At 38.6% G+C, this 26,333-nt stretch overlaps 1 protein-coding gene across 1 annotated transcript in view; it reads left to right on the plus strand.

Moving 5' to 3' along the window:
* Window positions 1-26,333, plus strand: part of tenm4 (teneurin transmembrane protein 4) — a 232,444-nt gene that overhangs the window by 190,360 nt on the left and 15,751 nt on the right. Inside the window, exons 24-27 of the mRNA XM_084419906.1 lie at window positions 689-843; window positions 10,653-11,530; window positions 17,329-17,501; window positions 21,168-21,403. Coding sequence (XP_084276032.1) covers window positions 689-843; window positions 10,653-11,530; window positions 17,329-17,501; window positions 21,168-21,403 — 1,442 coding nt within the window. The remainder of the gene's footprint in view (window positions 1-688; window positions 844-10,652; window positions 11,531-17,328; window positions 17,502-21,167; window positions 21,404-26,333) is intronic.

The raw sequence follows: 26,333 nt of genomic DNA on the forward strand, positions 1-26,333 counted from the left end.
CCATTTTCACCAACACAATGTAATAATAATATAATGACAATTCGATTTGCTATTCTATTTCGTCATCTGAGATTGAAGAAGCATTTGTGACAGAAGCCATTATTATCTCAGTGGAAGATGACGCACACAGAGTCACATGTTTCCCTTTGTCATCCGCAGTGTCATTGGAAAGATTCACATGCTCTTAAATAGCTTGAACAGCACCACATGCTTCTCTCCTCCCCAGGATGCTCCATGCCGCCTTGTTCCTCAAGACATAAATAATGAATTTATCACATGGATTTTTTTATTATAATTCTGGCTTCCAATTGAGCATGTTGATGCTGAGAGAAATGCATTTGTTGAGAGATCACCTTATTCCAAATTTACAGAATGAACATATGCTTTGTGTAACAACTTGTTTTTTTGAGTGATTTAAGAGAATTTCACTGAAACTTGCACAGATCACATTTCACATTAAAATCTAAATGTCTAATAAGCCTGGTTTTGTATATTATGATTATTGTAGGCTCTTTTATAAATTACTTTTGTTCCTCTTTTGTTAGTTGCTTTGGATTATCTACTATTATCTAGGTTATTTCAGGTTTTTGTTGTTGTTTTGGGTTTTTTTTGGTTGTTGTTGTTGTTTTTTTGCAGCGATTGTCCTCCCAGCAGAGATCCATTCCCTTTTTCTGTCTCTTGTCTCCAGGCATTACAGTGGATAAGTATGGCGTGATCTTCTTTGTAGACGGCACCATGATCCGCCGCATCGATCAGAACGGTATCATATCCACCCTGCTGGGCTTCAACGACTTGACCTCGGCACGACCCCTGAGCTGTGACTCTGTGATGGACATCTCACAGGTGGGTTTGTCGCCTTGTCTTCCCTCTGCAGCTTTCTCACCCATCCGCCCCTTTATAAAGGCCGGTGCATGGCAGGACTTGTGAAAGGCCAGTGCGGCGACGCTGTTCCGCCACCATGCTCGGCGTAGTCGCCATGTCAATCTTACCGAGGGTGAAGGGTTGCAGCTGACAGCTTTTTAGGGCAGGTCAGGGGGCTTTGTGTTGCTGTGGGTCCCAGTAACCCAGATGCTGGCCTGCAACATCCAGTTTCAAGCTGACCTACAACCCTCCATCCCAAAGACACGCTCACAGAGGGGTCACCCTAGGCGCTGTTAACCAATCCAAATGTTAACTGTCACCTCAGGCAAGGACACTGACTGCGATCTCGAAAGCATCAGTTAGGATTGTGACACAGCCCTAGAGGTCCAGACCTTGGTCGCTTTAGTTTTCCTTAACTTTATTTTGCCTGCAACGTTCTCTCAGTGTCAAGACAATCAACAATGCCTGCGGTTACAATGACACATGAAAAACCCTTTTTTCTGTTTAGTTTGACCAAAATAAGCTGTTGCCTATCATGCATTTCTTTACCCAATTTTATGTTTGAATGTAGAGTTCATGGGCAAACTGGAAAAATGTTCACAGACTGTATATAATTACTAGATATCTGCGCGCTCAATCATTACATTGAACTCGGAAAAGTCTGTATTCTATCTTCCTTATTTGAAAAGTGCAATCCAGATTTAAAACTCGACTCATGCAGTAATTTTCAAATCAGTGTCAGCCAGTGGACATCACTGGAAAATGGCGGCACCCAGGAAGATGTAGACAGGTAATTATAGATATTTAAGCAAATACAAATCATCAGTGAGTCAAAGTTGTCTGCACTCATCAAGGGTGCGTTTATTTGATTTAAAAAAATACAGTAAAAACAAATATTGTGAAATATTATTACACTTTAAAATATCCGATCTTAACTCTTTCCCCGCCATTGACAGAATTGTCAGTGTTTTCACTGTTATACGGTAGGGGGCGATATTACACATCTTCTGAAAGACTACTTAATCTCCTGAATCTCGAAGAAGAAACAGAAATAAGCGATAGCATATGTAAGCAGATGCATATGTAAAATAACAATTACCAACGTTAAACCGCATATAAATCAAAACTGCCTAATGTTACTGAATGAAATGTCGACCCAGGACGAGCTATAGGACTGTGAAGCTTTGATGGACTCGATCTACTCCATTTATGATTTGATCATCGTTCTGAATCTGATCCAGACTTTTTGCTCAAAATGTTGCTTTTTTATGAAACTTACCCACATCCTAGTGTTGTTAAAAAAGGAATGCATCTAACTAGAATAAAAAGAGGGTCTGTTCTTTCTCTTCCTGTTTAAAAGCAGAGGCTCTATGCTTTCTTTTGATGTATTGCATGTTCAGAATGTATTCTAGGGGCCATGAAACTTTTGTGAAAATGATCAAAAACGCTGGCGGTGGATGGCAACTTTTTTTCAAAAACGCTGGCGGGGAAAGAGTTAAATTTCAGCATCATTACTCCAGCCTTCGGTGTCACATGATCCTTCAGAAATCATTCTGTTATGCTGATTTCTTTTGAATGGTGGTGTACATTTTATTTACAATAAACATTATGTGATGTTTAGGAAATAAAAAAAAATTTAAAATAGGATTTCTTTTTGAAACAGGCAATTTCTTGTTTTTGTGAGATTCACCCTACAGCCAATGAAATTTGAGATGCATCTTGACAGGTCTCGCTTTTGACGACTCTTCAAAACCACAGTTTGAAGATCATAAATTGTACGAAGTGGGGAAAAAACTTGCTGTAGTCTGGCTCTGTATTCATCCTTCAACTTTCTAGTTTTGCTTGCATGTATCAGTCCAGCTTACGTTTTTTGCTCAATAATGCCTTAGCCGCCTGACTGAGAGGCTTTATTTTACTGAGAGGATGTGGAGCACCGGGGAGACGACCTCCATCTGCACCTCAGAGAAAACACACACACACACACTCACTGAAAGACCAGCGCAGTCCCGGCCTCAATGATGACAAATCACACCGGCTTCTGCCAAAGACACTCAGACAGTAAAAAGCATCCATTAAAAATTCATGTGCAGCACACGCTCACTGCATCAAACACACCGCCGCATTACTTAAGCCTTCTGCTGCCACACTTTTGAGGGCTCATCTGACTCCCTCTCATGCGCCGCCTGCCAATTCCCACCTAGATCCAACAGAAAACATCATATTTTTGGTGCCGGGTGCCGAGTTCATTAACACGTGATGCTCTTTAGGTCCTGATATCTCCGCTTCCAATAAGACCCCATCGGAGGCTCCAAATCTGTGACGGCTTCATTCCTTCCCACTTACTATTCAGATCTTGCATTCAGAGCACACCTCGCATTATATTCCAAATCTGTTTGCCTTTCGGGCAGACAAGGCACCCTGCACGAGCAGTATGAATTTGAGACTTGGCAAGAATATTTCTTCACAACTATTACTTGAGCTTCGAGAATAAATATTCTCCTCAGGCCCCGCTGAACGTAGAAATATGGTGATGGTCTTGGAGGAATGGAGATGTCGTTTTAGTTTAGTGATGGTCTGGGGAAAAATCACTGGGCTTTGGCAAAATCCCAATCCCACACAGTATTTTTGTTTTGCTTTCCACTACAAATATCAAACATTCTTAAATCAAGACACATTTAAATAAAAGAAAAAGCTATTTCAGTCGTTCTACTTGAAAATGTCATGTTTAATTCAATGTGTTACTTGAGGTTTCTTGTAATTATTTTTTACATTTACTAGTTATTTCTGAGTGAAAAAAGAAAATGCTACACCTTTTTTCCAGCGTACATTTACTAAGATATTAAATCTTGTTTTCTGAAAAATCTGTCAGAATTGAACTAGTTAAAACAAGAAAATAATATACCAGTGGGGTAAGAAAAATAAACTTAAGATAAGATAAGCTTTAAGTCATATAAGTGTAAAGTTAATAAAGTTAATTATTATTATTATTTTATTTTTTTTTGAAAAAATTTAGTAATGTTTAGATATTTGTACTGGAAACCAAGACACAAATACTTGAAATGAATACAAAATAATGGAAATTAATAGGCCACATGTTTTTGTGAGCATGACCCTTAAAAACCTTGTCCTTAAAATGAAAAATAATTATAAATGCCTTTACACATTATGAAACAATCCTACCCTAGCAACTGTTACTATCTGCCATCTTATTTAATGTACAGCAAGTCTATAGATTTTCTGTGTGTTTGGGTAGTTTTAAACATAATATTACAAAATATTATCCAAAATAAGTCTAACATCAGTGACACAAGATACCCAGAGAGGATAGATGTGTTTGGGTAAGATTTTTAATGGTTTTGAAAGTGTATGCTCACTAAGGCTACTTTTATTTAATCAAAAATACAGTAAAACCGTAATATTGTGAATTATTAAAATAGCAGTTTTTATATATTTTAAATTGTAATTTATTCCTGTTATGCAAAGTTGAATCTTCAATGTCACATGATCCTTCAGAGATCATTCTAATATGCTGATTTGCAGCTCAAGAAACATTTCTTATTACTATCAATTTTGAAAACCATTGTGCTGCTTAATATTGTATTTATTTAAAATATAAATCTTTTGTAACATTATAACTAATCACTTTTGATTAATTTAATGCATCCTTGCTAAATAAAAAGTATTAGTTTCTTTCAAAAAAGACTCTTGACTGTAGTTGAGAGCTTGAGAATTTTAAATTAACTTTAATTCGCATATTGATTTAGGTCATTGTAGTTTGCATTGCTACTAAAGTGTTCAAGGTGGGCGGAGCTTAGCGAAAGGTCAATTCTACATCTTGTTTGCTATTTCAGTTCATTTGAATTTGTGCACAACCCTGTTATCTACAGCAACGACTGGTACAAAACAGCATGTCTTCAAACTAAGTGAGTGATTATTTTCCCTTTTATGACATGAATCAAAATTGATAAGAAAAGTCACCGTAAGGACTGCCTTTTGAAAAGGCTGTTTAAGATGCAAGCTGGCTTACATGCTCTCGGACAAGGTCAAAGCTGCATGTTCTCATTACGCCTGCTTCAGCGTATGTTGAAGGATTTAACGGCAGATGTTTTACTGTTGGATTTACGAGAGTGTGAACCGTTTATTCTCTCTCTTTGTTAGTGTGTGAAAGTGCAAGGAGTAGACAGAGAAATAGAGATGATACATCCCACCCCCCACCTCACACACACACAAATACACAGGCTATATTCGGGAATATTTAACAACTACTGTTGAGGAGAAAATGAATTTAATAAACAAAGAATTACCCTGATAGCACAAGACATCTGTTGTTCTGGTGTGTTTTCATCTGGAAAAAAATGGCACTTTAAGGCATAGTTCACCAAAAAATGCCGTCATCTACTCACCCTCATTTCGTTCCAAACCTGTGAGACACGATCACTTCATGTATTGAACAGTTTTAATTTAGGCTTTTATTCACATAACTCACACATCAGTTATTATAAACGGAAGCTCAAGCATGTTCGAAGTGAAAGAACCAGTGAGGTTCATTCTCGTGTTACGCAGCACGTTTGAGCTTTAGCAAGAACCAATGAGGTTCATTCTTGTTACGCAGCACGTTTGAGCTTCTGCAAAAACCAATGAGGTTCATTCTCGTGTTACGCAGCACGTTTGAGCTTCTGCAAGAACCAATGAGGTTCATTCTCGTGTTACGCAGCACTTTTGAGCTTCAGCAAGAACCAATGAGGTTCATTCTCGTGTTACGCAGCACGTTTGAGCTTCTGCAAGAACCAATGAGGTTAATTCTCGTGTTACGCAGCACGTTTGAGCTTCTGCAAAAACCAATGAGGTTCATTCTCGTGTTACGCAGCACGTTTGAGCTTCTGCAAGAACCAATGAGGTTCATTCTCGTGTTACGCAGCACGTTTGAGCTTCTGCAAGAACCAATGAGGTTCATTCTTGTGTTACGCAGCACGTTTGAGCTTCAGCAAGAACCAGTGAGGTAGGCCACAGCAGCATCTTGAATACTGTCTGTATGAACGTGCAACGGGAGTCAAGCCCGTATTCTCTTATCAGTAATCATAGCGACAGTGACCAATTGGTAATATCAAAGATGGCGTTGTCCATAAAACTAAAAAGTCTTATCACTTTTGATATGACAAGAGTCCAATCGAACCACAAGTTAATCCATCAAATCTTTATTAACCGACATCAGTTTTTATATCTGAGCGTGTAGAACGGTGAAGAACAGTGACTGGATCTAAAACCTTCAGATGACACACAACTCATATCTCTGTCGCTGTAAGTTACCCACACAAAAAAAACACACACCTGAATACCCACAACACACGACAGACACGTTTGTGCCGTGCAGAGCCGCTCTCTCACACTGTAAGACGTGACAGACAACTAGTTGACCAGTCCGGTTCCGTTCACACAGTGCGTGTTTTCCGAGAATGCAGAGTCCTGAAAATGTACTGGTGTGAGTTCAGTGATAGAATGCAGTCACTCCCATAAATAACTGACCTGTGTGTGAACATTTGCAACCATATAAACGACTCACATAGACAGGACTAACAACCGTATTCTATTGCTGTGTGAACATGGCCAAAATCTGAAAATGTAATCCCCCTCTGGAATGGCCTTCCTTCTCTGATGGACGTCAGTTTGAAGGCTTGGGGAGAGCATCTCCTCCGACTGTCAGTCTGCTGGGATTTTTTAACTGAATAGAACACCCACTGTTCAACATCCAATCAATTCCCAGTGGGAAAAAAACAAGCCACAACCTCTATTTTGTCTCATCCAATATTTCACTCAGAAAATACGTCACAATACTGAAGAAAAGTCGGTTGCAACTTCCAGTTCACTCTGACTGTAAATAAATGAAACTGCACCATGATTCATCTCATTATATTAATCCCTCTGCCTTGATAAGAGATCTTGATATCATGTCGCGTGTGTGTGTGTTGTAGGTTTCAGCTCGGGGGAGATATCACTGACCGATATCGAACAGAACACGGTGACTCAGTTAGGCAGTGAGAGTCTTCTTTCTTCAGCTCTTATGGGGACTTAATCGTATCTTAAAATCAATCCTTGGTGCTACTTAAGCCATGGCAGTGGCTGTGTCCAATAGATTACTGCAGACCAGCATCTGTGAGGCAGTTTGATATAGATCAGCTCAGGCTGCGGGCATCATTTCCAGGAATGAGGGCAGAGTGCTGTATTGAGTGCTATGATTTATGTTGTTGAGGACTTATTGGACAGTCCCGAATCTTTTTGGACACTGAAATCCATGCACTTGTGAGACCAACTACAGTACATGGTGTGTCCCTGGTTTTTTTAACAGTTAATCGTTTATGGTTCCCCCATTTTTATTTAAAGCCCCACTAGGTAAGATTTCCGTTTTGGTCAAACAACGACCCCTAGAGTCGCTGTGGACTACTTGTATTTAACGTTACTGTCGTAAATACCACTCACGCAGAGCAGTCTCTTCACTCACGGCCTGATCCCCTCCCCCCTGTATACCGGTCCCTGTTCAGTCGGATGGAAGCTGTAACGAGTGGAAATAAGGTGTGGCCCCTTTAAGAGCTGCGTGCGCCCTGTTTAACTGTCGGCAGTCTGTATTGTATGTGTGCCTCGAACACCCCGTAAGCTGGTTGTTTCTATTTGATGCTCATTCTTGTCCTATTTTTGTCTATCAAGTAATGCTGTGGACGGTAGAACGTGTGACAGACAGTTACATGAGTTCGATTGGGGAATAAACACAACGCGTTACAAATCGGCGGACATCGAACAAGCACAGCTAGCCTCCGAAGATGTCTTAAGTTACTAATCCATCAACAAGAACGCCAGGTGCTTTTTAGCTCACACCAACGAGTGAAAGCTTGTCCAAGTGATATACAATATAAGCAATATACTTACAAGTCCAACAGCATGTGAGGACGTGTTGGGGGAAGTGAGGTAGCCTATGCCGTAAAGCAGTCGAATTTTGTAGTTCTTTGTGTGCGCGGGGGTTACTACCCGAACCCCGAAGTTTAAAAGTACGATTAAAAACGATACAGACCCCGTCAGGCTATGGCAGACATGTCATTCAACCTATTGTAAGTCGATGTACCACCACAAGAGTCTTGGAAATATATTATGAAGGTTGAAAAGTTACCTAGTGCTGCTTTAATGCTGTGTCCGATGCATTTCTTTAGGTCTCGATTTGTTATTGGTTATTGGTAGTGTGCGTTTTCTGTTGTAACCTTCAGATTGTTTTTCAAAAAAAAAAAAGATTGTTTTTGTCAGCTCTGAATGACTCATGCTTTCTAAGTATGTTGAATAAATGGATGAAAGAGATTTTCTGAGAAGTATTAAAGAGTATTAAAGCTGAATTATGCTTTTTTTTATTATCAAGTGAATGTCTGAGTCTGTAAAATGAGGTTTGTAGCCATTTCTTTTTTCATCTAAATACCACATCTGCTTGCCTGTCTCTGATGGAAATGTCAGCATACCATTTTTCTGTCTCTTCAATTACAGTCACATTTAGGAATCTATTAAGAGAAAGTCAGGAAACTTTGAATGGACTACATAAGTCATGCTATTTAGGTAGCTTTTCACACTGCTTCATAAGAATTGACATGTCCAAGTCGATGGCTCCAGATTAGTTTGCTACTTTTAAATAATACTTTTAATATTAAGCTCAGCTTGGTAGCTTTTTGTCTATTATCTGAGTGTATTAAAAGCATATTTTAGTCAGCCAGCCTTGTTAGCATGCCAAGAACACTATTGAAATAAGACTCTTCATATTCAGCCCCTAAGAGAGCCATTACGGTCCCCTAGTGAAGAGAGGGTCTGTGCAAATTTGTGCAAAAAATCATTTTTGTGTTAAAAGCCTGCTGCATTATTTTCAGAACAATAAGTCATAATTTAAGCAGCCAGGCAGGAGGCAGTGGTGCTGTTTGATAAGTGTGCTACGTTTTGATTCAAAGGTCCAGTCCCCTGCTGCAGTCGCTTTCCATTATGAAATTAATAACCCAAAGCTAGAAAAAGACATCCATGTGGAGGGCTGACAGATACGGGGCAAGTATGCTGTTTTGGGAGTCCACGCGTCCACTCCTCCTCACCGCTACGGTTTAATCTGATCAGTTGACTCACTTTCTCTCTCCTCTTCTTCTCTTTCTTATCAGCAATTCAACTTTTTTTTACTTTCATGTTTATAAGATGAACAAGCCTTAATTCAAGAACTGTTTGTGTTCTGAGGCCGTTCTGACCTTTTTTTGTTGTTGCTTTTCTATTATTGATGTCTGGTATTTCGGTTATCAGTTCTTGCCTTGATAAATGTATTTTCAGATGTAACAAATAAAAATATATTCTGTATGACGCATTAGTTTGAAATTTCAGCAACTGAAAATATTTGGCTGAAAAAGATTTTTCGGTTTCAGACTAAACCGGTTTAGATGGCCAAAACAGTGACGTTTGATTAGCGTTTAACATAACCGTTAACATACGTCTTCATCCGTCCTTCGGATGAGACGTAAAACCGAGGTCCTGACTCTCTGTGGTCATTAAAAATCCCATGGCATTTCTCGTAAAGAGTAGGGGTGTAACCCCGGTAACCTCCTGGCCACATTCCACCCATTGGCCAGAAAATTGATTTTTGGCTCATGTGGATGAAAGACAACTCCCAGAATGCACTTGCTTCGCTGCCCTAGGAGGCCACGCCTACTGGTAAGAGAGCGCAGTTTAAAACAAGGTTAGGCTACCAGTGAGTCTCCGTGACGAGTCTGCATGGGATTTCGGGATCGCCCAAAATGTCCGGGATTCGGCTTTTGCGTTCTACAGTCGCCATTCATCATGTTTACTGTGGCGAGCAGGACGAGGCTGAGGGCCGCGGGAGAACGGCGCGAGGCCGGTGGCGTGATTACTGAGACGCACCGGTCTCGCATCTCTCACGGAGGAGCGGGAATTTTCTTAGCAATGTTAAAACGCACATCAACCGATCACTTGTTTAGCGTTCATGTAAACACTACATTCAGATTCACCGATCGGAATGAATTCAGTTAGATTGAAACAAGAGGTGTGCATGTAAACAATGAATGGCGACCGCAGAACGCAAAAGCCGAATCCCGGACATTTTGAACGATCTCGCCCGCTGGACAAGTCAGGGAAAAGGAGGATGGTAACCCCTACTTACTCAGCTTTCTCCTACTATTCAGCTTTCTCCACAGAACAAGAGCCTGCTAGCTTAGCTTCCAAAGAAAGACGGCTGACTGTGTACATTCTGTGAGTGAGATCCCACCCTGTATGGGCGGGCTGAAAACATGCGGAACAACGCCATCTACTGGCTGTAGTCTTTAGCCTCAGGACAGAAAATCCTCCGATGACGCAAAATGACGATTTTTGCGTCATCGGAGGATTTTTTCCAGACAAAAAATACATAAATCTCTCCCTTTCAGGGGGATATGAGGGTGGAAAGCACGGTAATTCGAAAATACTACAGGTTTTCTACTAATACAAAGCTTAATGCTAAATCCTGAAGTATCCCTTTAATGCTGTCAAATCGATATATATATATATATATATACACAAACTTTTATTGTAGAATTGATTAATCGTGATTAATCAATTTCAACAGCACTAATATGTGTTAGTTTGATATATTTGATATAAATCTTCCTTATGCGCAAATAAAAGTTTTTATTTGAGTGTTGAATAGGCTATTTAATAAACTTGCTTAATTAATCGATTATTAAATACACTTTAATTTTGTTAAATGAAAAACTTTATTAAAACTTTTTTATTTCCCATAGGTGCGTCTAGAATGGCCCACTGACCTGGCCGTCAGCCCGATGGACAATTCCCTTTATGTGCTGGACAACAACGTGGTCCTGCAGATCTCAGAGAACCATCAAGTGAGGATTGTGGCAGGGAGGCCGATGCACTGCCAGGTCCCCGGACTGGATCACTTTCTAGTCAGCAAAGTCGCCATCCACGCCACCTTGGAATCCGCCAATGCTCTCGCCGTCTCCCACAACGGCTTGCTTTACATCGCCGAGTCGGACGAGAAAAAGATCAACCGTGTCCGACAGGTCTCAACGAATGGGGAGATCTCTCTGGTCGCCGGTGCCCCTAGTGGCTGCGACTGCAAGAACGACGCTAACTGCGACTGCTATTCGGGTGATGACGGCTACGCCAAAGACGCCAAGCTAAACGGACCCTCTTCGTTGGCGGTTTCACCCGATGGAGAGCTCTTCATCGCTGACCTGGGTAACATACGTATCCGATATGTCAGGAGGAATAAAGCATTTCTCAACCCGCTCAACATGTATGAGGTTTCTTCGCCGATTGACGACGAACTCTACCTGTTTGACGTGAACGGTAGTCACATCTACACTCAGAGCCTGACCACTGGAGACTACTTGTACAACTTGACCTACTCTGGCGAAGGTGACCTGAGCAGCCTCACGGACAAGAATAAGAACAAAGTGACCATTCGGAGAGACACAACGGGATTGCCGCTCTGGATGATGGGTCCTGATGGCCAGACGTTCTGGTTCACTATTGGAACTAATAATGCGCTGAAGAGTGTTGCTGCCCAGGGTCAAGAGATAGCCATGATGACTTATCACGGAAGCTCAGGTCTGCTGGCCACCAAAAGCAATGAAGATGGATGGACTACCTTCTATGAGTGAGTATTCTGGAAATTCACTGATATACTAAGACAGATCATTTTTCATAAATGCTGAAGGCATATATACACAGTATATACAAATGTATACATATAGATATTACATAAAATACACAAATAAAATATCTACATTTACATCATACATATTGATAATCTTATATAATCGTTATATTATATGTAATAAATTATCTGTATTTAACATTAATATTTAGATTTTTAGGGATTATTATATATACAATACAATATATATACATGAATGATTTTAATTTAGTCATTAAACATTTTTTTTTTTAATAATAATAATATAAGTTTTTATTTATATTTAAGATGTTACGTTTTTTTTTTATCTATATGAAATGTTTAAGGGTAATTACTACATTTTAAAAAGTGGCATCCTTTTCAGTGCCCACAGTGTCACGATCTTTTTATACTTATTAAAGCTAAAAGATGATTAGTATTTGGCAGCCCACACAGATTCACATTCCTCTCTGCGTAGTTCACAGTGCCGGTTCACTCGGTTACAGGAAGCTAAATTTACTCCTGCGCAGCGTAATGCGAAGGTCTTGGTTGGCTGTGTGGATCATGTTACAGTAGATACAGTCAAGAGTTCACAAGGTCTCAGTGGTTTATTGGACTTCAGTCATTTGCTGTAAGGTCATTGGTTTCAGGAGTATTTCAGACAGTTGTGTTCCTGTCTAACCTTCAGTATTTCAAATAAAATCGAAATATTTGTATTAAATATATCTAAATGTAAATTGATCAGTGTCGACCAGTGGCGCATATGTTCAGCTCCATTTGTTTTTGTACCCATGATTTTAATAAGTCCTGTTTTTGCATCAAATATAACTTTGTCAGGCGTAGGCACAGGCCCACCCAGTAATTCCCACTTTCTAATGTAAAGATGACAGCTATTCATCAAATTTACTATTTTATTCTAATTACAAGTTAAAATGTTAGATATGCCTGTAGGCCCACTCACTATGCTCCTGTAACTGATTCCAGATTAACTAAATTGAATCCTTATTACTACTTAAAATTATTTTGACTTCTCACAGACAGTATAACAGAACAGAAAATATGTTTACATTAATACTTATGTTATTAGCATATTTACTTTCATATGACCTTGACTGTAGGTGAAACTCATTTAAAACTCCTTCGCACACATTGTTTGCTCGTACTGTTTATTTTAATGTACAAATGCTGCATATTTGATAGATAACCAACCATAAGTGGCATCGCCTTAAGCAGTTCTTTTTTTTTCAAGAAAGTTAAAATTTTTTGTCCTTTGTTTAGATCCCATGCTGTCATATCATTTGTTTAATCTCCCTTTGCCAAAGTGAACAAATGGCAGGCAAAGTACATTTACTCAATAATTGCAATTAGAGAGAAAGAAAAAAACAATAATTAACATCAAGAATAGTCGCTCTGTTGTTTGTTTTTTCCTTCCCGAGCAATTAGATCCGTCCAATCCCTCGGGCAACATGAGGTCGTCTTTGGTGATAAAGAAAGCTTGGTTGTTGAGTTTTTGTTTTTGTAATATGATGTTATATTTTGCATAATTAACTTTGAAGGTCAAGCTGCCATCTGAGGGTCAAAGTCACTGTTGTACTGCACTGGAATAGAGCAACCTAAACAATTTATCTGCTCGCTGCGAGGAACGGCACACGCGGTTTATCATCTCTGCCACCTGAATTCATTAAGTCCCAGTGAAGCGTGTTCGCCTGCGGACGCTACATCGGCCAGGACTCGTGCAGACACTGTACAGCGAGGAGCACAAGCACAACAAAGACATTTGCTACCATGTCCATCTGAATCTCCTCATTTTATCTTTTCAATTTTTCCTAAAAAAAGCCTATTGCTTATATATGTTCGGAAACTCTTCCAATTTTGTGGAACTGCACGCACAAGAATGACCACTAGTTAGGCAGCTATAATTACTTAAAAAAATTGAGAGCCCGCAAAGCATAAGTAAACATTTTTTAGCAAGTGATTTATTTATTTAATCAATATATGAACCCTCTGCAGTTCCTTCACAAACCCCAGTTTGAGAAAGCCAGACATACAGTATGTTTAATGCACTTCACGTTGTTGATAACAAAGAGTGGAATACATTTTCTTTCTCTTTGCAATATATACAGTATATATCAGTATTTTAAGGGATTACTCTATTCGAATCAATGTGATGAGAGTTACATGTAGGTCAAAAGTAATTAGTAATCAGATTACATTACTTAAAATGTGTAATGTAATAGGTTACGTTACTAACTGAAAATTTGAATCATGTAATTTGTATTTATTATTAAGGATTACAGGTTTTGTTATTTACCCAGCACTGCTAAATGAAACGCGTTCCAAAAAAAAAGATTTGAATGGATTCAAATGGATTACTAATTGTGGAATGCCTGCATTCTTAAAGCTTAATAAAAGAACATTTGAAATTATATCAAAGGATTACCTCAAAAAAAAAAAAGATGATTTGATTTACTTTCTTATATGAAACACAAAAGGAGAAATTTTTGAAGAATGCACTGGGCCCTCTTTTCCATCAATTCCAATAAACAGATATTGAGGCTTTCAAGCTTTAAAAATGATGGTATTGCGGTTGAAATTCACCTGTAAAATAAGGTCAGGGCATTTAATTGTAAAAATGAAGCAACATTTTATTCCACAAAAAATGAGTATGAAAAAGTAAGAAAATAAAACGACATTTGTGACCAATACTGATACAGCGTTTATTATTATTAGTTTATGTTCATTTCAACATTTACTAATACATTTTTAAGATCAAAAGTTGATATACAGTATGTAAGAGTTTATCATAAGGCCTCCTACTTTCTTTTACCATGATCACTTAAAAAGTTTATGTATGTTAATATATGTTTGCCTCATGCAAAATTAACTACATAAATCATTTAGCATTAGTATTGACTGAATACACGTAAGAAAATAGTTCCCTTACAGTATTTTAAAATATATATTTTTTTTTATGTTTTATTATTAGTTATTGTTGAGCTTTCCACAAAATGAATTATATTATATTAGTTAATTTTTTTAATTGGTACGTTTTTTTTTTTTTATCTAAATTAACCTAATTAATTGTAAAGTGTCCTTGAACGTTGGAAATAGTGCTATATACATTAAAAAATAGTAGTAGTATTAGTACAGTAATTAATAATTAATCATTTTTAACGCATCGATCCACATTCTACATCATTTAGCTGTAAATACTGTATGCTCATGTTCTCAAAAAAACACTACCAGTAAAACGTTTGGGGTCAGTAAGATGTTTCTTGAACATCAAAAGGATCATCATGTGACACTGAAGACTGGAGTAATGATATGCTAAATAATTCAGATTTGTATTACACAAATAAATTACATATTAAAATAGATTTTTTTCGTTTTTAATCAAGTAAATGCAGCCTTGGTGAACATAAGAGACTTTTTTCAAAAACTGTAGTGTATGCTTTGGTCACTACCTTGACAGTGTTTTTGTGTCACACAATGTGAACAGCGGTACATCTTGACCAACTCCAATCCCAGGGTGCTTTGAGGCGGTCAGTTCTCCTTGACTACAATAGACTGCTACTCTAAAAGGAGATGTTTGGTCACCAAGATAAATCTGTCTGCACTTACTGCACACTCAGCCGGCTGAGAGAGCGCTCAATATATAAATAAATATAGGGAGGAAAGGAACAAAGTAGGAGAGGAAAACAAAATAATTTAGTTTGCTTGCCAAAGAACAGAACAAAACCATAGTGGGTCGACTGCAGTCATTCACTCCTTTGGTTTTTTGCCACCACCCAACCTTATTTCTATTCTTCTTGAAAAAGATAGCAGCAAAATATGATATGCTTTTGTCTTTCACCTCTTTATTACCACTACAAATGAAAACGGAGGAGACTCATTTCATTCTATATATGGCACAGCGAATTTTCTTCAATGTGTAGAGCCTGTGATGTTGATACCACGGTTTAGATGGCCAGAACATCTGTGTGGTAAACAGGAAATATTGGTTTCGAATCCCAGTGATATTGTGTGAAAGTCGTGAAAAAAAGGGAAAAAAATTACTTATCTCCAACAACAAAGATCTTTTTGCGGTGCTGCTGCTCTACCCTCACTTCTCTCTCTCTCTCTCTCTCTCTCTCTCTCTCTCTCTCTCTCTCTCTCTCTCTCTCTCTCTCTCTCTCTCTCTCTCTCTCTCTCTGTCAAATTTTCATATTGCATTTTATTTTTAGAACCAAGCCATTTTAGATTGCCCATTTCAGATTGCCCAAAGACTTTGACTCTGTAACTGTTTGCAATGGTTGGTTTGAAGCCAAAGTAGTCGTGCTCTTAAGAGGTTGTTCACACATAAATTAAATATCTGTCATTTTCTCATCATCATATCTTTCCAAATTCATGTGACTGACTTTATACTGCGGAAGACAAAACAAGATATTTTGAAGAATGAGTTTGGAACCAAACATTTATTTCTCAAAACATCTCCTTGTGTTCCACAGAAGAAAGAAAGTCATATGGGTTTGGAACGACATGAGGGTGAGTTAATGATGACTGAAGTGTCATTTTTGGGTGAACTACCCCTTTAAAGGTGCAGTATGTAATATTGACAGCTAGTGGTTGAAATGGGTACTACAGTCTAAATACAAAATATTATTGAGAGTTTGATTCCCCGTCCTCTCCTCCTCATGTGGGTTGCCAGATTGAGGAAAAAGCACAGTTGACAATAGCCTCTTTCACACAGAAATCCCTGTAAAGTACCGTAAAATTGCCAGAATGACTCTACCGGTAAATTCACAAATATGCTGTTCACACAAGCAACGGCGTTCTGGCTTTTTACCGGTAAGAGACCATTAACACATCAGCTCCAAAATACCGGTAAATTCTGTGATGACAGTCATCGGAAGTGATATTTAAATACCGCGCCATTGTCTTGTTCACACATGATCTCTTACCGGTAATTTACCAGTAAGGACTGTATGTGTGAAAAGGGCTATTGAAAGGGAACAAGCACTTACACTGTAAGTTGATGAGTTGATTTATCCGCGTTTTAATATGCCTCTGGTCACAGAGATTTTTAGATGGTTGCTGAGGCTTTTTAGGTCAGGTTGAATCTCTGACCCAGTTCGCTCGCTGGCTTCCATGGTTACAATACGCTGTGTTTCCCACCAACTGGCAACCCAGGGTGTCGAAATACTATTGGGTGAACTGGCAGTGGGCGGGATCACACAGACCAAAACAAAAATAGACATTCCGACAAGGAACGCACATTAGAATTAGAATAACTGGCCGTAGCCAAAATGAGTTTATGGTGGTACTTTTATGCTTTAGTACAGTAAAAAAAAAAATGCATACATCACCTTTACGGCTAAGCACTCAACTTCACAAGTCATGAGGGCTACATTCAAATACTTCAGGCCTGTTGGGAAAATTGGGAATTTAGAAGTTTTTCATAGTGTTGCTTAACAAACAAGATCAGTTTTGTTTCAAAAATTAAAGTTGATGTGTTATTTTCGTGGTACTGCACTAAAATCAGTGGTAAACAGTTCCAAAAAGCCAGAAAGTACCTTCAACCTTTTTCCATTATAGTCCAAAATTGTATGTTTTTCTACAATTCCATTTTTCCTTTCTCTTGCATGTACAACTCACTTTGTCAGTCTCTCATTAGAAACCCAGTCCTGCATTCGATTGAAAGCCACAGTTGGTCTCATTAAAGACCTGTTGAGTTGGTCTAATTAAAGGCCCGTTGAGGCATCTTTTTTCACACTCCTTCCCTGTTCTCTCTATCTTCATAGGTATGACAACTATGGGCGTCTGACAAACATGACCTACCCCACAGGCAGGGTGAGTAGTTACCGGACTGATTCAGACAGCACTGTGCGGGTGCAAACCGAGGGCTCCAACAAAGAGGACATCACAGTCACCACCAACCTCTCGGCCTCGGGAACCTTCTACACACTCATGCAAGGTAAGAATATCTGCAAAGCCCTTATTCAACACATCCCTGGGGACAATACTTGGGAATTAGGTGAAGGCTTAACCTAGACACAATGAATGCAGTGCATCTTCATCGGTCAATTCAATTCAATTCAATTCAATTCAATTCTGTCATTTACTCGCCTCCATGTCATTCCAAAACTGTATGATGTGACCATACTTGTTAAGCTCCAAATATGAGAATAATCATGATGAAAGTAGTTATGACTCTCAATTCTTCTGAAGGCACACAGTGACTTTGTTAACAATGTGACAGAATCATTGAGTCTGAATTGAACTCAATAACCGGTTAAATAAATTGTAATGATAATTTACATTATTATTGTTTTTACTGTATCAAATACATGCAGCGTTGGTGAGCATAAGAGACTTCTAAAACCTTATCTTACTGAGCCCAAAATTTTGAAGTGTGTATTTCAATCTGTTTTTAATGTTTTGGAACGACATGAGGGCGAGTAAATAAAGGAAACAAAGGAACAGGTCTCCAAATATTTCCTTTGTTCACTTTTACACTAGAAACTTAGTAGCTGTACTTGAAGTAAAATAACTATGAGGCAAAATTGATATGTTTGTGGGAAGCAAACGAGCCTCTTCGTAAAAATCAATGAAGGCATGAGTGTTTGTATTTTCTCTAAAATCATAAGACCGCCCACTCATGAAGACAGAAGTCCTGATTGATTTCCTGTCCACCACTTTTGTTTGTTCCAGCCTCCCTTTTTCACCAAGCGTCTGCTTTTCCTGTCCGTCTCAGGAAACCAAATCTTAATCACTTTGGCCCTCGAGACAGAGGGGTGTGGTTGGGGTCAGGGGCCGTCATCCTAGCTTGTGATTTTCCTTGCATTCTTTGGCATTTTGATATCCAGTTTTTCACCTAACCAAGTGCTCCATCGATTCCCAATAAATAGCTTTGAACTCCCTGTGCCATGCTCTATTTCCCGAGAAACTGTAAAGATTTTTCTGCGCTCCTGTGAGCGTTTGATTTGAAGGGCCATCCTACTCCCCCTGGGTTTCGATTGGTTTACTGAAGAGAAGAAAATAGAGAGCGTAAAGTTCTGCTGGTGTTGTTATCCTAGACTAAACTAATGGTCACCTATGCATGGTGACCTTGTCCAGGACATCTGGTGCAGAGAGAGAAAGAGGGCGCCCTGCCAAACGCTTTGCTGCTAATTAATTCACTATTGTCTGCTTTGTAAACGGAAACCAGTTTGCCTCTAGCTCCTACACAGAGTTTCACACACGCAATCTGGATATGCATTTCTCGTAGGTGGTGACCTTGTGCTGTTTATTGACTTTCCAAGGTTGTGTGAGTGTGTGTTCGATTTCCAGGTCGTACGGTCAGGGGTTTTTTCAGTGCACTAAAATTATTACCTGAATAAGCCATCAAAAGACGAACATGCCAGAGCTGCTTATGTATTTTGTACACAAACTCGCTCTTCACAGACAATATAAAGAGGATGAGACAGACAACGTATGGAAAAATAAATGGTAGAAATCTCTTAAGTCTTGCTTTTGAATTAAAAACAGACAATCAGGGTTTTTAGCGTGATTTGAGCTAAAGACACTGAATTTATTATGCCATGATGATGTTATTTCCAATTTTTATGGAAGCCTGTTTCCACTTCAGAGTAAAAAATATAAGATATAACGCCACACTGCAAGATATGAAGTTGCAAACAACATCAGTTATGTTGTGTTTACGAGAAATAGTTACATGGTAAGATATGAAGTTACAACTGCTACAAACACCTTCATGGTTAAGAGATAAAACAAGTCATTGCAACAAAAAGTTGCGTTAATGAGAGAAAGACACATTGTGAGATAGAAATTTGTAAATTCAAGATATAAAGTCACATTATGACAAAGTTGCATTAATGAGAAATGGTCACATTGAGAGTTATTAAATTGTAATTATGAGATATTAAGTTGCAACTGCTAGAAACAATCGCAATTGAGATAAAAGTTATGTTTATGAGAAATAGTCACATTGTGAGATATGAAGTTGCAACTGCTAGAAAAATGTGCAATTATTAGATATAAAGTCACGTAACAATAAAATTGCATTTACAAGAAATGGTTACAATTGTAAGATATAAAATTACAACTGCTAGAAACAACTTAATGGTTATGAGATAAAAGTTGCGTGTTTATGAGAAATAGACACATTATGAGATAGAAATTTGTAAATTCAAGAAATAAAGTCACATTATGACAAAAAAAAATTGCATTAACGAGTAATAGTCACATTGTGAGATATGAAATCCTATTTATGAGATATAAAGTTGCAACTGCTAGAAACAAAGTCGCAATTACGAGATATAAAGTCATATCGCAACAAAAGTTGTGTTTACTAGAAATAGTTACAATTGTGCAATTACTTTTACATGTGTATTTTTGTATACTCTAACATAGACAACAAACACTTTTGGAAATGTGTCATTCCTAGCTCATTTACATGTTCGTACTGTGTCTTGTCTTAAAAAGACTTGCTGTTGTCTGTCACAAACTCTCATCAGACAATCAGGCTTTTGTTGCAGTTAATTGGAATAGTATAATTTCTTTCTAAATGTTATTCAATTCATTTTTAACAGAGAATGAGAGTGTCCTGCACCCCCTAGCAACATGTTAGCGTCACATGCTAGCTGTTTATATGGCTGCTGTCTGCACTTCTTTTGCTGAGTAATTAATTCCCTTTGACTAGTAATGAGAGTTTCATCAAAGCGTTCACTGACTTTTTTCTAATTGGGTACGTCGTTCTTGTTAGCTGTCTCTCTCTCGTTCCCTCCCAGTCTCTGTCTTCCCTCTTTATTTCTCTCAGGTTTACACCTCCTTCTCTTTTCATTGTCTTCCTTCTACCATGTCCCTCCAAAGCGCTTAGCGAGACCACCTGGGGATGGAGACAGACAGTTTCAGATTTAGCTGCATCTCAGTTGCCACAGGCAGGCGGCCTCAGCTATGATAGCTTTCTGCCTCTCTTTCGCTGTCTCTTTCAGTCTTCCGAGGACAGCTCAAAGCCTAACTAGACTTTGAATCATCCCCTTTGTTTCACTGACTTTCTGGTCTTGTTCAACAAATAAGAGTCTGGCCATAAATTCGGCCACCATTTTGAGGGAAATACAGCATGTAGCCAACAAAAGGGTGGATATCAGTCATAGTTAAAGGGATAGTTCACACAAAAATACTAATTTTGTCATCACTTACTCACCCTCAAGTTGTTCCAAACCTGTATGAGTTTCTTTCTTCTGCTGAACACAAAAGAAGATATTTTGAAGAATGTTGGTAATCAAACAGTTGATGGTAGCCATTGACTTCCAGAGTAGAAAAAAAATAATACAATGGAAGTGAATGGCTTCCGTCAACTGTCTAGTTACCCATATTCTTTAAAATATATTACGTTGTGTTCAACAGAAGAAAGAAACTCATACGTGTTTGGAAAAACATGAGGCTGAGTAAATTATGACAATTTTCATTTTGGGTTGAATTCTTTTAGCATAAACTGATGCTTTACTCTGCCAGAGTGAGTAAACGATGACAGATTTTTCATTTATAAGTGATCTCCTTTAACAGAATTTCAAATAGCAATTCTCAAGATGTTTTTGCAATATACATGAGACTATTTTTTTTTGCCTTTAAATCGCAGATCAAGTCAAAAACAGTTACTACATTGGTCTGGATGGCTCCTTGCGTCTGGTATTGGCCAACGGCATGGAAGTGTCTCTTCACACGGAGCCTCACCTGCTGTCAGGAACAGTCAACCCAACCATAAGCAAGAGAAATGTCACTCTGCCCATCGACAATGGACTCAACCTAGTGGAATGGAGACAACGCAAAGAACAGGCGCGAGGACAAGTCACAGTATATGGACGCAGGCTCAGGGTAAGAAAGTCACAGAATTTCCTTCCACATTTAATGCGGATTACATTTTGACAGTTTTGTACTCTTATTTGTACATGGATTTCAGGGTCTTAATATTTGGAAAATGCTGGCAGATCTGTGCTGTTACTGGGAAAGATTCTAAAAGCAAAGACAATAGGCAAAGTGTGTGTGTGTATTAGCATGTGGAAGTAAATTTACCAAAAATTTAAGAGATCTGTGAAACCCAACAAACACATCCAAGGCCAAATCATTAGAAATTAATTTAGAAGATGCTTTTATCTCAAGCTATTTACAAAAAAATCTAATCTTGTAAAGCTGTATTTCTGATTGTCTTTAAAAGAAACATGATCTAATCTGACATTTAACATTACAGACATTGAGTTGAACAAAATTGAGAGAGAATTTGATCGTTAACAACAACAGAAATGAATTTAAATGTATGCAGTTAAATTGTCAATGTACTCTGTGGCTGTAGTTTTTCATGACTGATTGACATTAAAAGTTTGTATTTAGGGTTTAATGTAATAAATATCAGTCACAATGTTATTATATTTATCTTTTACATTATTAGTTTTGTTGCAATACTTGGGCCCGGATTTACTAAACAGGGCAAATTAGCGTGAGAGCGCAATCCCATAAAAGCGCCGATGGCAGAGGGAAATCCTGCGCATGGTCTACTGACGACACACACTTTAAAGAACACCGATGCAGTCAGATCATTTCCATAATGACCAACGCAATCTAATAAGAGCAGCGCAAATTAGCATCTGGTTTAAGAAATGCTTTTTTTCGGGGTGGTAAAAAATGGCGCAAATACCAGTAAATTGACTAGCGTAAATCACCTTGCATGATTCATTTAAATATTCTCCTCCAATGAATTTCCTACAAACGCATATGCAATAAGGTCAGAAGCAAAAATAACACCTATCCACGCCTTTTCAACAATAGTTATTCACTGCGTGTCTTTAGTAAAATCCTGACAGTATTTTTTTAACGCCAAAAGAGGGTTTGCACTGACACAAGCTGTTAGTAAATATGGCCCTTAATATCTTAAAACTAAAATGAATTATTAATTTTCATTTTCATAATGCATTTGTATTCTATTTTTATTTATGAAATGTGGAATTGCTCGTGGTGTTTTGTAACACTTGCTCTATCAGAAGCTCACATAGGCAGGTAATTGTGCACAGGCCCCAGCGTTACCTCGACGTTGTCATCTGCTCATCCTGAGTTAATTTTACGCTGGCACAGTTTCATACCTCGCAGTCACACCTCCACGCAGCAGCTCATCTGAGCATCGAGGCCGCCTGTACTTGGAGTAATTGCTTCATGATTATAATCTCTATTGCCTCTTGTCATCAGTCTCAGTGTCACGCTGCGCCTGTCCTTTAGACAGATCACTCGTATTACGGCTGCCCTGTAGAGTCTGGCCAGGCCGTACTGGTCAAGAATCTGCTTCACAAGGTCAGCTCATGCATTAAGCATGTGTGTGTCTGTGTCTCAGTGGACTATTCATCATTCAGCAGCCATGTTTCTCTGACCCTGAGTGCTGGGGTCACAGCCTAGGGCAGGGTTGACTCTCTCGCGATCAAAACCCTGAGGGTTCTGATATCTTCATATTTCTTGTGCTACTTGTAATGGGACCACCTCACAGCTTTTGCAAGATGATATATGAACATTTATATACATGATACCATTCAAAAGTAAGGTTTTTGTTGAAAGCAGTTAATACTTTTTATACAGCAAGGACACATTAAACTTATCAAAAGTGACATTTATAATGCTACAAAAGATTTAGATTTCAAATAAATTCTGTTCATCAAAGAATCCTTAAAAATGTATAATGGTTTCCACAAAAACATGAAGCAGCACAACTGTTTTCAACATTGATGAGCAACATTGAAAGCATTTTAGAATGATTTCTGAAGGATCATGTGACACTGCAGACTGGAGTAATGATGCTGAAAATTCAGCTTTGATTACAGGAATAAATTACATTTTAAAATATATTTGCATAGAAAACAGTTTAATCTGTATAAAATTTAACTATGGAATCTTATTTATATCATGTGATTTAACTCATGTACATGATTTGTGTACTGCTGAAATCATCGAGCAACCTTGAGTGACATGTCAAGCGATTTCCATGGGTGGATGAGTGGGTGAATGTGTCAGATTGTGTCAAAAAGTGTGTGTGTGTGTGTGTGTGTGTGAGAGAGGGAGTGAGGCTGTTTGTCAAGCTGACAAGAGAAATAAGGGCAGAAGAGAGAGATTCAAATTGAAACACTCAAATAGGGAATTGATATTACAGTGATTTTAATCATTTTTCCATGTGTGCAATCATATACTTTCCCACAGTTCAATTAATAAAGCATCTATGAGGCGTCGCACTGGACAAAAGCTAAGAGATCTGTTTATGATATTGTGATGCACAGCGATCCATTGAATTGTTAGATTTGTACCCAACCCTAATGGAAATGTGGGTCACTAGCAGCCCGGAGTATTGCTGTGGTCACATGTCCTTCACAGTGGCTACTGCACACTATCAGGAACAGCTGCCAGGCCACCAAAATTATCCTTGTCTCCATAGCAACTACATCTCCTGACAACAACAGAGCTTTGGAAATAGTAGTGTAAATTGTCCTCTCACAGCGAGCCCAAATCCAAAAACCCACTGAAGGCTTAAACACAAGGCCTCGACTGACAGTTCTCTAAATGTTTGCTTTACATTATTAGAACGGTGTCCTATACTGCCTCCATACAAACAAAGCGAACACGTGGGCAAGTGTGTTTGCTGAAGGAAGCGACAAATCGCACTGAGCAAACAAGATTACAGTTCTTACCACAGCAGCGGACGGATGGGGGAAATTAGAAATGAATGGCAAAGCGGCAAGCAAATATTGGATTGGAAGAACAAAAACTTGAATACATTTTTAATGACAGTGGAGAAGAAAATCAAATGTTGTTTGACAGATTTGTTTACTTTTTGAATATGGAATGGAAATTTCAATTATTGATGGTGATTTAGGAAAACAAACGTTACTTACAAGTTGTTTATTCATTGGCAAAAAGTGCATTAGTGCCACTCCTAAGATTCTCATAATTAGTCGAGTTATGGAAAAAAGGGTTGTTTTTTTGTTCCTAGTTTTAATCCTTGTTTGTTTGACAAACGGGAGTCGGGTAATCTCAAAGAAGTTGTACTTTGATCAGCAAAACATGCACATTTTTATTCGGCTGTCAAAGAAACATGGTGCGGGTCTGTCTAACATTCCCCAATAGTGTGTGACATGTACAATACATGTCCATTTTTTTTATGGAATATTTAGATGTCATTTTCAGAGTGCAACCAACAAAACATTAAGAATAATAGAGATCAATTCACCCAAAAATGAAAATTCCACAAGACTTGCCAAAAAAAATTGCCAAACTATAGCTTTGTGTGAAGATGTAACTAAAGATTTAAACTTTCGTTCAAAAATATTGCCTTTGACTCATGGCTACCATTCACAAAAAATAAACTGAAATATTCCTGTGAGGCAAAGCTGAATTTTCAGCATCATTACTCCAGTCTTCAGTGTTCAACTTGCTGTTTGGGATTTCTGTTTATAAGCATCTATATTAGTGCCAGATTAAAATATTTGTAAATGCTGTTGAAATGTGCCTTATTAAAGTACACCCCACTTTTGTCTTGATGTCCTTTATGAGGGGGAACTTAGACACTCTCTGTTTTTCCCACCCTGCCCCGATTTGATCCCCTTCCTCCCATCATATCTGCTTTCCCAGTGCTGAGCCCATTTAAAGGAATGTCCAATTTAAGACATTCCCCTTGAGTGGGTTTCCATTCTCCAGAGGCCCAGGATCTCGCTGCCAAAAGAGCTTTTTTTCCAGCCCGTTGGGCCTCTGTTCAACCAAAGCCTGGCATGAGCAGCCAGCCTTCCCTTTCAATCTCTCTTCATTTTTTTCCTTAAGCTTGTCCCTTCAGTCCCCTGTCATTCTACACTGGACAAATCGGCCCTTGACACAAGTTCCCCCATCCTTAGAGCCATTAAAGGCATTGGAACGTGTAGTAAATAATACTTAGGTGAATTGCCTAACCAAACGGAATAGCAGAAATAATAACTGTTTTCGAACAGGTTTTCCAAACATTCTCCCTGTCTATATAATGTTTGGAAAACCTGTTTGAAAACAGTTATTATTTCTGATCAGAAAATGTGAGTATTTTCAGGCCAAATTTTCAATCTCGGCATCGCCAGATCAAAGTGAGAGCGAGAAATATGGGGGCCGTGTTCATATCAGTGGGTGGGTGATGCTTAAAGGAATGGGGAGGGAAAAATATATGCCCTTTATTCTGTCAACCTCTTTGTTCTGTCACCCCCACCGGGAATTCTCCTATTCGTGAGCTGCTTGCTCTTAATGTAAAATAATCCTCTCAATTAGGTATTAGTGACATTAATTGGCCCCAGTGTAATTGTCCCTTCACAGATGAGAGCTCCCAGCATGCCCACGAGGAGGAGAGAAAATGAGAGAGAGCTTGCTTGTTGCTCTTCCCCCCCGTCCGCCATACCACTGGACCAAAGCCAACAACAACTCACAAAATCACTTTAAGACTCTGTTAAGCTTTGCCAGCACTGAGTAAAGCCGGTTGCCAACGTACCTGATGAGAAAAATCGAAATCAATCAAGGAGACATTACATAGAGAAGAGATATGGGGAAATGAGTATTTGATTATAATGCATTTGAAAGTCTGCTTGGCCCAAACTTCTAGATGGTTATTTACTCAATAGTGATTCAACCCTTTAGCCATAATACCACAAAGTGGTGTGCTTAGAGGGGGAAAAAACAGCTGGCACAAATAAAGACTCTAAATCTTCTTTAAAATAAACTTTTAAGGGATATTTAGAGTTTGCATTCATTCCAGGCTTCAAATCAT

This window comes from Rutilus rutilus, assembly GCF_951802725.1.
Source record: "Rutilus rutilus genome assembly, chromosome: 9".
Classification (NCBI taxonomy): Eukaryota; Metazoa; Chordata; class Actinopteri; order Cypriniformes; family Leuciscidae; genus Rutilus; species Rutilus rutilus.